Genomic DNA, 12594 nt, shown 5'->3' on the forward strand with positions numbered 1-12594 from the left:
CAAACAAGCGAGAAAATCATCACTTTTCAAACAAGCGAGAAAATCATCACTTTCAAATACAGTGCTTATTCTCAAAATCAAACTCGCATAAATACTTTTGAGCATTAAAACATGCCATGATAAAATTTTGTATCTAAAGTCCATGTTTGGCATTTATTGCATAACTCAAAATAACCAGAGTTGATAAAAATAATCTCATCAATTTTTGAAAGTATTCATTGTAAAAAGAAAAAACATACACATGCCATAACTCAATTATCTTTCAAAACCTCTTTATAATTTCCCCAAAATAAGAATTTAAAGCTTTCCTATTCTATGGATATGATGTGTGTGTGTGTGTGTGTGTGTGTGTGTGTGTGTGTGTGTCCATTTCTTGTGGCTATGATTGAAAGGCTTGGAAACATTATACGGAAAAAGCTACATTGAGAAATTCCATCTTCAATAGACTACCAAATTTTACCCAGAGGTCCTTTAAGTGATTAGAATTTAAAAGTAAGGTTATCTAAAATCTAAATAACTTAGGCCTTAAGGTTAATTTTCACGCTGCCCACTTTAATTTGAAAGGTAGGTTGCAAATTATTATTTTTAACAAGTTGCAATTTTTAAGAAAAATCATCATGCTGACAATAATATTTGAACTTATATTCTTATAGAAAATATACTAACTCCTTATTAGTTGGATCACCTTAATTTGTTGATGTCGATCACCTACTAGAGGTAGATAGAACTGATGTTCGTGATGTTGGCCGATTTTGATGTTTTTTCAATGTTTTTCTGGTGTTTAATTTTGCTTGTTTCGAGTTGACTATTTTGGGACTTGTGCTTATGGTCCATCAATATGAATGGTTATTTATTAGGCCAAAACAAAAAAACAAAAACACAGAGAGAGAGCCAACATGTTATTTCCCCAAAATTTTATGTTATAACTAAAAACCATCAAGCCCTTTCCTTGGCATCCATCTTTGGTCATTCTTCAATTCTTTTACTACAATTTCTTTGTTTCATTAATAATTTAATATGCATTTATTCTGAGCCTATATGATGAGAAAACATTGAGGTTTTAAATGCTCCAAGTCTTGAGTGATCATTAAATTTTATGAAAAAGACCACAAACTCCCTCCTCCAAATGTCTTCCAAATATAAGTGGAGGAGTACAATTTTAAATAATGTCGTAATGGCTGTCTTATTTTTCTATGCCGATGCATAATTTCAAAGTTTAAGTCAGTTCATATGTGTAGAGAAAATAGCACAATAATAGTAGAGGAACAAGAACGGTTCCTGTATATTTAAGTCATTCCATTCTGAACATCAAGATCGTGTAGAGAAAACGGCACAATAAAAGAAGTCTTTGCTCTTCTCAGCCCATTACTGAAGCCAACAAGAAAAAGAAACCATTAATAATGATAGTCCATCATTTTTCTTTGGTCAAGCCAGCTCAAGTTTGTGCGTATCTCCTAGAAATTGAATACTAGGGACACTATTTATGTCAATTTCAAATATTTAAAATATGATTTTATAAATGGAGTATTGTGATACTTAAAAAAGATAACCATTTAAACTAATAATAATAGTATTATTTAATTTTCAAATTCCCATGCATGTGTGCATCTATATATTAAGCCGTGCAAACACTTTATTGTATTTCGTATTTGTAAAATATTACTAACCAATTCATATAATTGCATTGGGCGCGTTTGTTGAATGATGATGAACAACTTGTGGCTTATTGATAGGGAAAGAAAAAGAATCTAATCTTTTTTATTCCCCAGCTGAGTCAACTTATGAACCCATGCCATAAAGAGAGTAGCGCAATGGTCAGTAATAGAGTTCCATTTTATTATTATGTTTTAAAAATTCATATTTATAATTGTATTTTATTATCAGGGAAAGAATAAATATGATTTCACATATAAATTAATAAAAAAATTAAAAGGATTACTAATGCATCTATACTACAGTTTTTTTTAACAAATGTTTACATCAATAGTGCATGATAAACTTGAAAAATTCATTGATGAGAAATTTCAAAGTAATTTTACAACTCATTGATATGAGCAAAAGAAAACATATCCTAGGTGCTAATATAATGGCAAAACAAAAGTCCTTGGTTGAGCCATCCTTAATTTCTATTAAAGGAGCAGGGGTGAAACTAGAAATTTTAATTGAGAGGGCCAATGTCATGCCCCAAAATATAGGATTGACTGGCAAGGGATGTACACTTAAACACCCATCCCTTAAAACCTCAATTAAGGAAAGTTCTAAAATAATACATTTGACTTACTATCTGCTTAATTGTATACGTGTAACTTTACTTCTCACATAATCAAAATATCAACCTTTTTGTAAAAATTTTGACAACACCTCACATATAAGTAGGAGCTCTTAAAATCTTTACAACAAAAATTTTACAATTTATATCCAACAATATGGAGTTCTATTCCTCAGCAACAGATAGACAATATAACAAATAAAATTAGGACCCTAACTATAGTTTATGTGGAACACCTAATTATATTTTCGTGACATAATTCATAAATTCATATTTACATAAATAGGAAATATTTACAGAACAAATCTCCACCACGCTTAGCAAAAATTCTTTCATTGGAAGCAGGACGTACAGTATCAGCTACACTATCTGAGACCAAAATAACTTTCCAGTGAATAATGTCCCAACCATAACATTTTTGCAAAACTAAGGTGAATAAAATATAATAGTTACATAATTAAAGAGAAAATAATTCAGTGCAAATGAATTTGTAACCGTAGAATAAAAGTTTTATACAACTTCAATATCAACAACTTAAAATCTATAACAACATAGAAGCTTTAGTATTTAATCTTAACAAGTCAAAATAATTAAATAAATACATAAATGAAAATAACAACATTTGCAAATTAAAACCATTAGGGTGTGAAATCATCAATTAAATAAAAAAAATTCATATTTTAGGAAATTTATCAAAACAATTCACAAACGTGGACACACATCCATGAGGGTAAATAACCAAACGGAGCTTATACCATGAAGACAAACGTGGACATACAATCCACGAGAGTAAGTAACTAAACATAGCTGAAGTCACAAAACAAACATGGACACACAATCCACGAGGGTAATGCTAACCAAACATGGCTTAAAGCTATGAAAACAAACGTAGATATGAGACTCACGAATAACAAATGTGAGTACAATGCTCACGAAAGTCGAACTAGCTAGTTATAACCATAGCACGGCAAGGGCTAACAGAACTACCGTTAGCAACCAGTGTCATGAATAAAATTGCCCTTCAAATTCATTTTCAAACGTGTGAGAAAATCATCAATATAGAAATATAGTTCTCATTTTCAAAGTCAAACTCGCATAAATAGCTTTGAGCATTAAAAACTTGCAAAAATAAAATTTCATGACTACTGTCCATGCATGCATTTGTTGAGTAACCAAAATTACCAGAGTTGATAATAATCTCAAAAATCCTTGAAAATATATTTCGTAAGCAAAAATACTCGCACATGCCATGATATGAATATTCTTCACCATCCCTTTATAATTTTGAAAGAAAAAGTAATTTAATCAACAAGTAAGAGTGCTAGAAAAACATATATATATTAGTAACTACAAATTGTTGCAATTAATATTTTGATAAAAGAAATTTATAATTATATAAGTTGATTGGGACGTTATCCACTTACTTAATAAACGCCCAAGATAATAGTTTGTTCCTTATAAACCTCTCAATTGTCCTTTAACTACTCTATTAACTAGACAAGAATAACAATAAATTTCTTTAGCAATAACTCTACTAAATAAATCTACATCAATTATTCAACAACTTGATGTCTTGCCTAGGACAAAACAAAGTTTGACTTGTCCCTAAGCTGCTAGTCATTTAAAATCTACATCCTTATTTTTTTTACCAAACCTACCATGTGCTTTTAAGCATATTCCTTGATGATTTTCCTAGCTTTAGTATAGAAAATAACTAGCTCTCGTATTGTCATGTAATCCATGATACCTTCATCCCACTTGGTTATCTCAATAGATTGAAAGATCATCTCTTGTTCAAATATTTCCAATCACCAACTCTAAAATTTATGCCACATCCCAATAAATCAATTCCTCATTTAGAACCAATTTAGACTCCAAAAAAAAAAACCAAACCTCAATTTAAATTTCTTTTTTCAATTCATTCAATACTTTACATACTCACTTCTCTATCCAATCATACAACTCTCAAGAATTCAACTAATAAAACATTAGCTTTATAATTGACAAAATCTCTCACAACACTCAAGTTAAACTCAAGTAATTAGCATCCGAGCCAACTATGTTTTATGAGAATTATTGACATTTAAGAAAAAAACATGAACAAACAAGACTTCCCCTAACAAACTTTTTATCCAATATCTTGTAGGCATCAATGTTCAAATTTTAATACTAAGCTCTTCCTTCATATCCCATCCCACAATTCCTTCAACATTTATACAGCATCAATACATAACTTATTCAAGCATCCCAAGTTCATTCCTTCCACAAGATTAATATGATTTTAATAAAATTCAAGCCCACGCTACTTTCTCTTCTTCCATAAACAAAATTCTAGCTTGCTTAACCACACTATGACTACCTTCAAATAAATTCACATAGCACATTGAACAGAAAATAAATATAAATTTGCACTAATCATTCTATCACACACACACAGATTCATCAAGGAGGAACAAATTACAACATCATTAAAACACGCGCGCACAGGGGATTCAATGAAGGGAAAAATTCTAGGCTTCTGCCTGGATTCAACCTCAATAGAAAAGGTAAAAAAAAAAAAAACAAGAAGAAATCAACAGAAACAACAGAGGTGGAAGATCATGAACCAACAATAGTGCCCACAGCCACACCGAACCAGTGAGAACAGTGATAATGCAGGGAAGGAGAAAAATTTCGACACCCATGCTCAAAAGTGGAGATTCACGGCAAGCACAGACCAAGGAAAGAAACAGATGAAATTCAACACAGAACAGGGGAGGGAAGAACTCGGTTTGCACCACAATGCTGTGGTCTGGGCGGACATCACAGCAATGGCAAGCGGAACTCCTATTCTCATCAATAGCATGTTGAATAGAAAAAAGAAAGAGGTGGCTAGATCGAATGACTTGAAGCTTCTGAGCAATGAATCTCTCTTGCTCTCAGATGAAAAAAGAAGTTCGGATAACACCCATAACAGAGAAACAAACAGAGGAGAAGGAGCGAAGAACAGAAGGGAAGGAGAATATCACCGGTGACCCACATCACTGATGACGAGCTAGATGGTGGAGTGAAGGGTTGAGATGGCCAAAATTTCCAGATGAAAAGTTGAAGCCTCTCTCTCCCTCTGGTCTGTAGCTCACCGACAAAGAGGGAAACAAAAATAATATATAAGAGTTGGGGGGAAAATTACAAATGAAGATCCCTCAGATTTTTTATATTATTATTATTATATTCTATAATAAAAGGCAAAGGCATTTTAGCACTTTCTCCCAATAAAAGAAAATAAACTAACATTTAACTGAAGTGAGATTCGAACTCTAAATCTTCATATAAGTAGCCAATATCAATTTCGCTAAACTACTATTCCTCACTTGTCCTAAAATTAAGATAAATAAATCAAATATCAATTAGGAGAAAATTTATTTAATTTTAAAATTTTGGGTCATTACATTAGGTTTTAAGGGATGGGTGTTTAAGTTTAAATTGGTTCTTAACGAGGAATTGATTTATTGGGAAGCGGCATAATTTTAGAGTTGGTGATTGGAAATATTCGAACAAGAGATGATCTTGCAATCTATTAAGATAACCAAGTGGGATGAAGGTATCATGGATTACATGACAATACGAGAGCTAGTTATTTTCTATATTAAAGCTAGGAAAATCATCAAGGAATTTGCTTAAAAGCACATGGTAGGTTTGGTAAAAAGAATAAAATAAATAAGGATGTAGATTTTAAATGACTGGTGGCTTAGGGACAAGTCAAACTTTATTATGTATTATGCAAGACATCAGGTTGTTGAATAATTGATGTAGATTTATTTAGTACAGTTATTGCTAAAGAAATTTATTGTTATTCTTGTCTAGGTAATAGAGTAGTTAAAGGACAATTGAGAGGTTTATAAGGAACAAACTATTATCTTGGGTGTTTATTAGGTAAGTGGATAACATCTCAATCAACTTATATAACTGTAAATTTCTTTTTATCAAATATTAATTGCAACAATTTGTAGTTACTAATATATATGTTTTTCTAGCACTATTACTTGTTGATTAAATTACTTTATCTTTTGAGATTATAAAGGGATGGTGAAGAATATTCATATCATGGCATGTACGAGTATTTTTGCTTACGAAATATATTTTCAAGATTTTTGAGATTATTATCAGCTATGGTAATTTTGGTTACTCAACAAATGCATGCATGGATAGTAGTCATGAAATTTTATTTTTGCAAGTTTTTAATGCTCAAAGCTATTCATGCGAGTTTGACTTTGAAAATAGGAACTATATTTCTATATTGATGATTTTCTTGCATGTTTGAAAATGAATTTGAAGGGAGATTTTATTCATGACACTGGTTGCTAACGGTAGTTCTGTTAGCCCTTGGTGCGCTATGGTTATGACTAGCTAGCTCGACTTTCATGAGCATCATATTCACTTTTGTTATTCGTGGGTCTCGGACCTGCATTTGTTTCATGGCTTTAAGCCATATTTGGTTAGTATTACTCTTGTGGACTGTGTGTCCATGTTTGTTTCATGGCTTCGACTACGTCTGGTTACTTACTCTCGTGTACTATATGCCACGTTTATCTTCGCAGCATAAGCCACGTTTGGTTATTTACCCTCGTGAACTGTGTGTCCACGTTTGTGAATTGTTTTGATAAATCTCCTAAATATGAATTTTTTCTATTTAATTGATGATTTTATACGCTAATGGTTTTAATTTGCAAATGTTGTTTTTTTCATTTATGTATTTATTTAATTATTTTGACTTGTTAAGATTAAATACTAAAGCTTCTTTGTTGTTATAGATTTTAAGTTCTTGATATTGAAGTTGTATAAAACTTTTATTCTGCGCTTACAAATTCATTTGCATTGAATTATTTTCTCTTTAATTTATGTAACTATTATATTTTATTCACCTTAATTTTGCAAAAATGTTATAGTTGGGTCATTATTCGTTGAAAAGTTATTTTAGTCTCAGATAGTGTAGCTGATATTGTACATCTTGCTTCCACTGAGAGAATTTTTCTAAGTTTGGTGGAGATTTATTCTGTAAATATTTCCTATTTATGTAAATATGAATTTATGAATTATGCCATGAAAATATAATTAGGTGTCCACATAAACTATAGTTAGGGTCCTAATTTTATTTGTTATATTGTCTATCTGTTGCTGAGGAATAGAACTCCATATTGCTGGTATAAATTGTAAAATTTTTGTTGTAAAGATTTTAAGAGATCCTACTTATATGGAAGGTGTGTCAAAATTTTTACAAAAAGTTGATATTTTGATTATTTGAAAAGTAAAGTTACACGTATACAATTAAGCAGATAGTAAGTCAAATGTATTATTTTAGAACTTTCCTTAATCGAGGTTTAAAGAGATGGGTGTTTAAGTGTACATCCCTCACCGGTCACTCCTATTTCAGGGCGTGACAGCCAATATTACAAAATAAAAACATTAATATTAGAAATTCAATAACTTGGTTATTACAAGAATAATTTATTTAATTAAATCTCTCTTAAAACATAATTAGTAGTACTACTTTTGATTATTTGAGTTCAAAAACTTATCCTTAATAATACTTTTGTGTATCTTTTATTTCTTGTTTTTGGAATAAAGAAATTTCTTGGAGAAAAGAATAAGAAATGGCAACGTACGTTTGGTAGGCAACAATTGATAAATTGAATAATAATTAAGTTGAATTTGATAAAAGTAAGGATGTATATACTTAAGTTTATATATTTAAACTGCCTTCAATATATAGGAGGACACTTTGTTTTAATTGATTGGACAAAAAACATATTAAATATATAAAGCTAAGTATCTAAGTCTTCTCTTTTGTTATTTTTTTAGAGTAAAATACAATGACCTTTCTTCTATTTTACTAAAATTACAAGGCCTCCCCTATATTTTTAAAACCTACACTGTAATCCAATTTTTAATACCATTATGAATATTCTGTTAAAGATTCTAACATACAAAATAATTTTGCAATAGACTTGTTAGACATTGCATGGACAGTACATTATTTTTGCTGAATTCAAATATTTAAGACACTCCTATGATTTTATAATTGATAAAAATAAGTGTTTTATTAAGTGTTTTTATAATAATCTCGTTAAAAATTTTTACTTTCAATGCATACATGGGTGCAAGTATTGAGCCTATAATTAAGACTATTGGAGCTCTAACAATTAGGGAAAATGCCCAATCTAACTAATTAAAGTTAGCATGGATGGTAAAAATTCCCATCACTTAATTAAGTAGTTGGGGATTCCTATCTCAATTCTCATGTATGCAGTAATTTAATTTGGAAAGGTCTGTTTGCTTTTAGTACCTCGGAGAAGATATTTTTGCATCAGCGGAGTCTAGTCCTTATATTTGCCGAAAAAAGAAAAATGCCAAGTTTATTAGAACTCATAGACGTGGCCAATAAATAAATAAATGTCATTCTATATTGTAAGTCATTAGCGAAATAAGGATAAATATCCTTTGCTTTTCTTTTGTTTTTTTTTGGATAATTTTGTAACGTATTCGTGAATTCTCCTTGCAAATTCTTTCGTACCATTTCATCACAATTCTGATACATTACCAGTAAAGGCACCGATTTTAAATTTATAATCTAAAAAGTTAATTTGACATGTCTTTTCAATTTGGACTGTTTTAAAAATTATTACATTTAATTCCAAAGCACTAAAAAGTTGTCCTTATCAACTTCAGTGCATATTTATAATAATGCCATCTACTCTTTCTTCTTCAACCTAAGATTCTGATACACCATGGCAAACCTTTGTTTCATTTTTCCTTCTCCATGTTGTTTTTTTATTGCTTTGTCTCATGGTTCGCCCCACTTGTTGTCATACCAATTTCAGTACTGATGAATTGGCACTTCGTTCCTTTAGATTTTCTGTGAGAGACCCTTATAGTCACTTGGATTATTGGTCCAACTCTTCTTCCATCCGCAATTGGGTAGGGGTTACATGTGATTCTAATTATGGGACAGTGAGGATCCTAGATCTTAGTGAAACGAGTCTTAAGGGAACCTTATCCTCAAAAATTGGAAATCTATCTTTCCTTGTGAAGCTCAACCTTCATCGCAACAACTTTTATGGTGAGTTGTCAAAAGAGTTGTTCTAACTATGCAAGTTGGAAATTCTCAACTGGAGCTATAATGCATTCAATGGAGTAATCCCAACTTGGATTGGGAGCTTGTCAGCACTTCAACACTTGATTCTCAACAATAATGGGTTTGAAGGTCTTATTCCTCCAAGTATATCCAATTTGTCAAAGTTGAAGAGCTTGGAATGCAAATCCAATTTTATAAAAGGTTCCATTCCATTTGAGATTGGAAGACTTGAGAGTTTGAAGATTTTACGCGTATCTTCAAACAACCTTTCAGGAATAATACCTCCAATTTCTAATTTATCCCTACTTGAGCAGATCATGCTGTCTTATAACTCCTTGTCAGGTATGTCTAAAATAACATGTGATATAACAACTTTAGATATCTGATATATCATTCACCAAACTCTCCAATGGGTGTAAATTAATTCAACATTGTTAAGTGCTTTTAAATGTTTTTACCTTGAGCTAAATTATTCACTATCTTCCCTCAACTATCGTTATTAAGGGGTGGGAGATTTTTTTTTTAAATGTAGATATATACATATAAAAACTATGGCATTTGTTTTTTTTTATTTTTAAATTTTTGTTATCCATATTTTTTAAAAGTAATTTTAGATTTAGAGAGAAATAATGTTATTAGATAATAAATGATGTAGAATAATATAAAACTTTTAAAAACTACAAATACACACACACTCTCTCTAAATAAAACATATTAACATATTAACTTTACATTCAATTGAAATTTTTTTGCAAATAATATAAAAATAATTCACTTTTTAATGCTAGAATTCATAATAATACATAATTTAATGAATTTAATAATTTTTTCATATTTTTTATGTAATATTTATACACACACATACACGCTACTATTTATGATTCATTTTCAGAGTAAAATATAATAATTTATCTTTAATTTAATAATATTACTAAAACTACCCTATAATTTTCAAAGTATACACTTTAATTTAATGTTTAACTCCACTGAAAACAGTTTATCAAAGATTCAAAAAAAAAATTTGATTAATTTTCATAAAAATTTAACTTACTGGTACACACTCCACCAAAACTAATAATTTCATTCCTAACTTATAACATTCTCCCCCACTTAGCACTGAAAAACGCAGCAATGCATGACAGAGTGGTGCTCTTTTTATTTTTATATAATCATTTATGCACCAATTCCAAGATTTGTCTATTTATGCTAATGAATTTTTTTGTCCAATAATATTTGGTTGATAATTAACATTGAATAGAGCTCAAATTAGCGGTTACATATAGAACTTTTTTGTTTGATTTAAGAGCTTTATTATTTTATATCATAATCACGATAACTTCAAAAAAAAAAGCATTCATAAATTTACATTTATTACTTATCTTTCTTTTATCATAATTGTCTCATACATGAGAACTCATAATAATATTGTTTTTTGATTATCATATTGTAGGATATATTCCCAAAACAATTGGTGCTCTCACAAATCTGAAAATAATATATCTAGGTGTTAACAAGTTGTCTGGCCAAATACCAAGGAATATTGAAAACTTGGCAAAACTTCACGAGCTAGAACTTGGTGAAAATAACATAGAAGGTATACTTTCAACAAATCATAATGTGAAATTTTGTCATCAATTTGTGTTAATTTTTGAAAAAGTTCATTCAAGAGCTATACCATATAAATATATATGGGCATGTCACTAGAAGCAAGGGTCTACAAGTTGTTATTTAACAACTTTACATAATAAGGATAATCCTGAAATATATCTTCTAAATTTTAAAAGCTAGATTTTCTTAAAAACGATTTACCATACAAGGACACTTGGAGCATTAAAAAACTTTTTCTCATATCTTTACCAAATAAGTAGAAAATATTCTCAATATAATTGATGTGTGACAAATTGAAATTTAATATATTTAGGCGTTAATTTTTTCCAGGAAATTTACTAGGTAATTTTCATCAAATTATGATGTTCTAGCTACTATATTTTCCCCCTTCTTGAGTTGTTCTCTGTGTGTGTGTGTATTCTCTTCCTATTTTTTCCTTTTCTTTATAAATTTTTTCGTGTTCTAGATCATCTATTTTTATATTTGAATAATTCTTTTTAATTACTGTTTGCAAATAATGGTTAGAACTAGGGACTTGCTGAAATCCTTTAGTTTTAAAGTTGGATAAAATGAACAATATATAATATGCTGCTGATTTGCAAAAGTTTTTACTGCAAGATCAACAATATTTCACATTTTCTATGCTAGCTACCATGATACAACTATAATATTTGGCTTTGCTTCCAGTTTTAACTTTCATTAATTGGTCAATCTAAAGTCCTCTATAATTAATGGTTTTTGAAACATTACTGTTGTTAGAATTCAGATGTGAGGCAATGTTCAAAATGTGGTTCATATTCATACCAACGACGTCAAGTGTTAATAAAATTATCATTGATTCTCTTAGTTCAATCGCACTCCAACATAACTTTTTTCTTTTTGTATATTGCATGGATCAATCTATTTGTACAAACTAAAAATTGCAACAAGTATATCTTGAAAGATATATGTACTTATTAAGTATTTTTATTTTAGGAAGACATTAACAAAATGTCATCTAAAGTTTTATATTTAGTCTTTTAGATGTCATATCTTCCTGAAAAATTGTTCAACAACATTGAATATAGTTACAAAGTTTAACATACGTAAAATTTAAATGACATATTATATTTTCCCAACAAAATTTATCCATATATACCATATATTGTATAAAAAAGCCAATATGATGTATTTGGCCTGTGAATTATATTATGATTCAAGACATTAAATTTATATTGACTGCATGTTTTTTGTTTTGTAATATAATATTTAATTTTTTCTGTGGAATTTATGACGGGGTTTCATTTTTGGCAACTTTATTGAAGCACATGTAAAATGATTTGGATGTACTAGTAACAGCTTCACTTATAACATTATCTTCTCACGGGATACATTCCAAAAGTCAGTGATCTTTTTTTTATTTTTTTATATTTTCAACCATCAATAATTGTATCATTTTAACACCTTTCATGAAACTTTAAAATTACAAAATGTTTTCTTTATATCAAGAAATATTGATTCTTTATATCATTATTGTGAGGAACTTGTGTGTACCATACAGCACCATTCAATCTTAAATATTTTTAAATCATGTGAAGATTAATAATATATATATTCAAAGATTAAA

General features: G+C 29.6%; 1 protein-coding gene across 1 annotated transcript; it reads left to right on the top strand.

Moving 5' to 3' along the window:
- Positions 1–5001: 5001 nt before the first annotated feature.
- Positions 5002–11530, top strand: LOC129314012 (receptor-like protein 35). Its single transcript, XM_054957392.1, has 5 exons — positions 5002–5279; positions 9157–9365; positions 9471–9722; positions 10831–10974; positions 11514–11530. The coding sequence occupies exons 1-5, from the start codon at positions 5002–5004 to the stop codon at positions 11528–11530; spliced, it is 900 nt and encodes a 299-aa protein (XP_054813367.1).
- The last annotated feature ends 1064 nt before the right edge of the window (positions 11531–12594 follow it).

This window comes from Prosopis cineraria, unplaced genomic scaffold, assembly GCF_029017545.1.
Source record: "Prosopis cineraria cultivar Desert tree isolate PC_DT_omini unplaced genomic scaffold, ASM2901754v1 PC6, whole genome shotgun sequence".
Taxonomy (NCBI): domain Eukaryota; kingdom Viridiplantae; phylum Streptophyta; class Magnoliopsida; order Fabales; family Fabaceae; genus Prosopis; species Prosopis cineraria.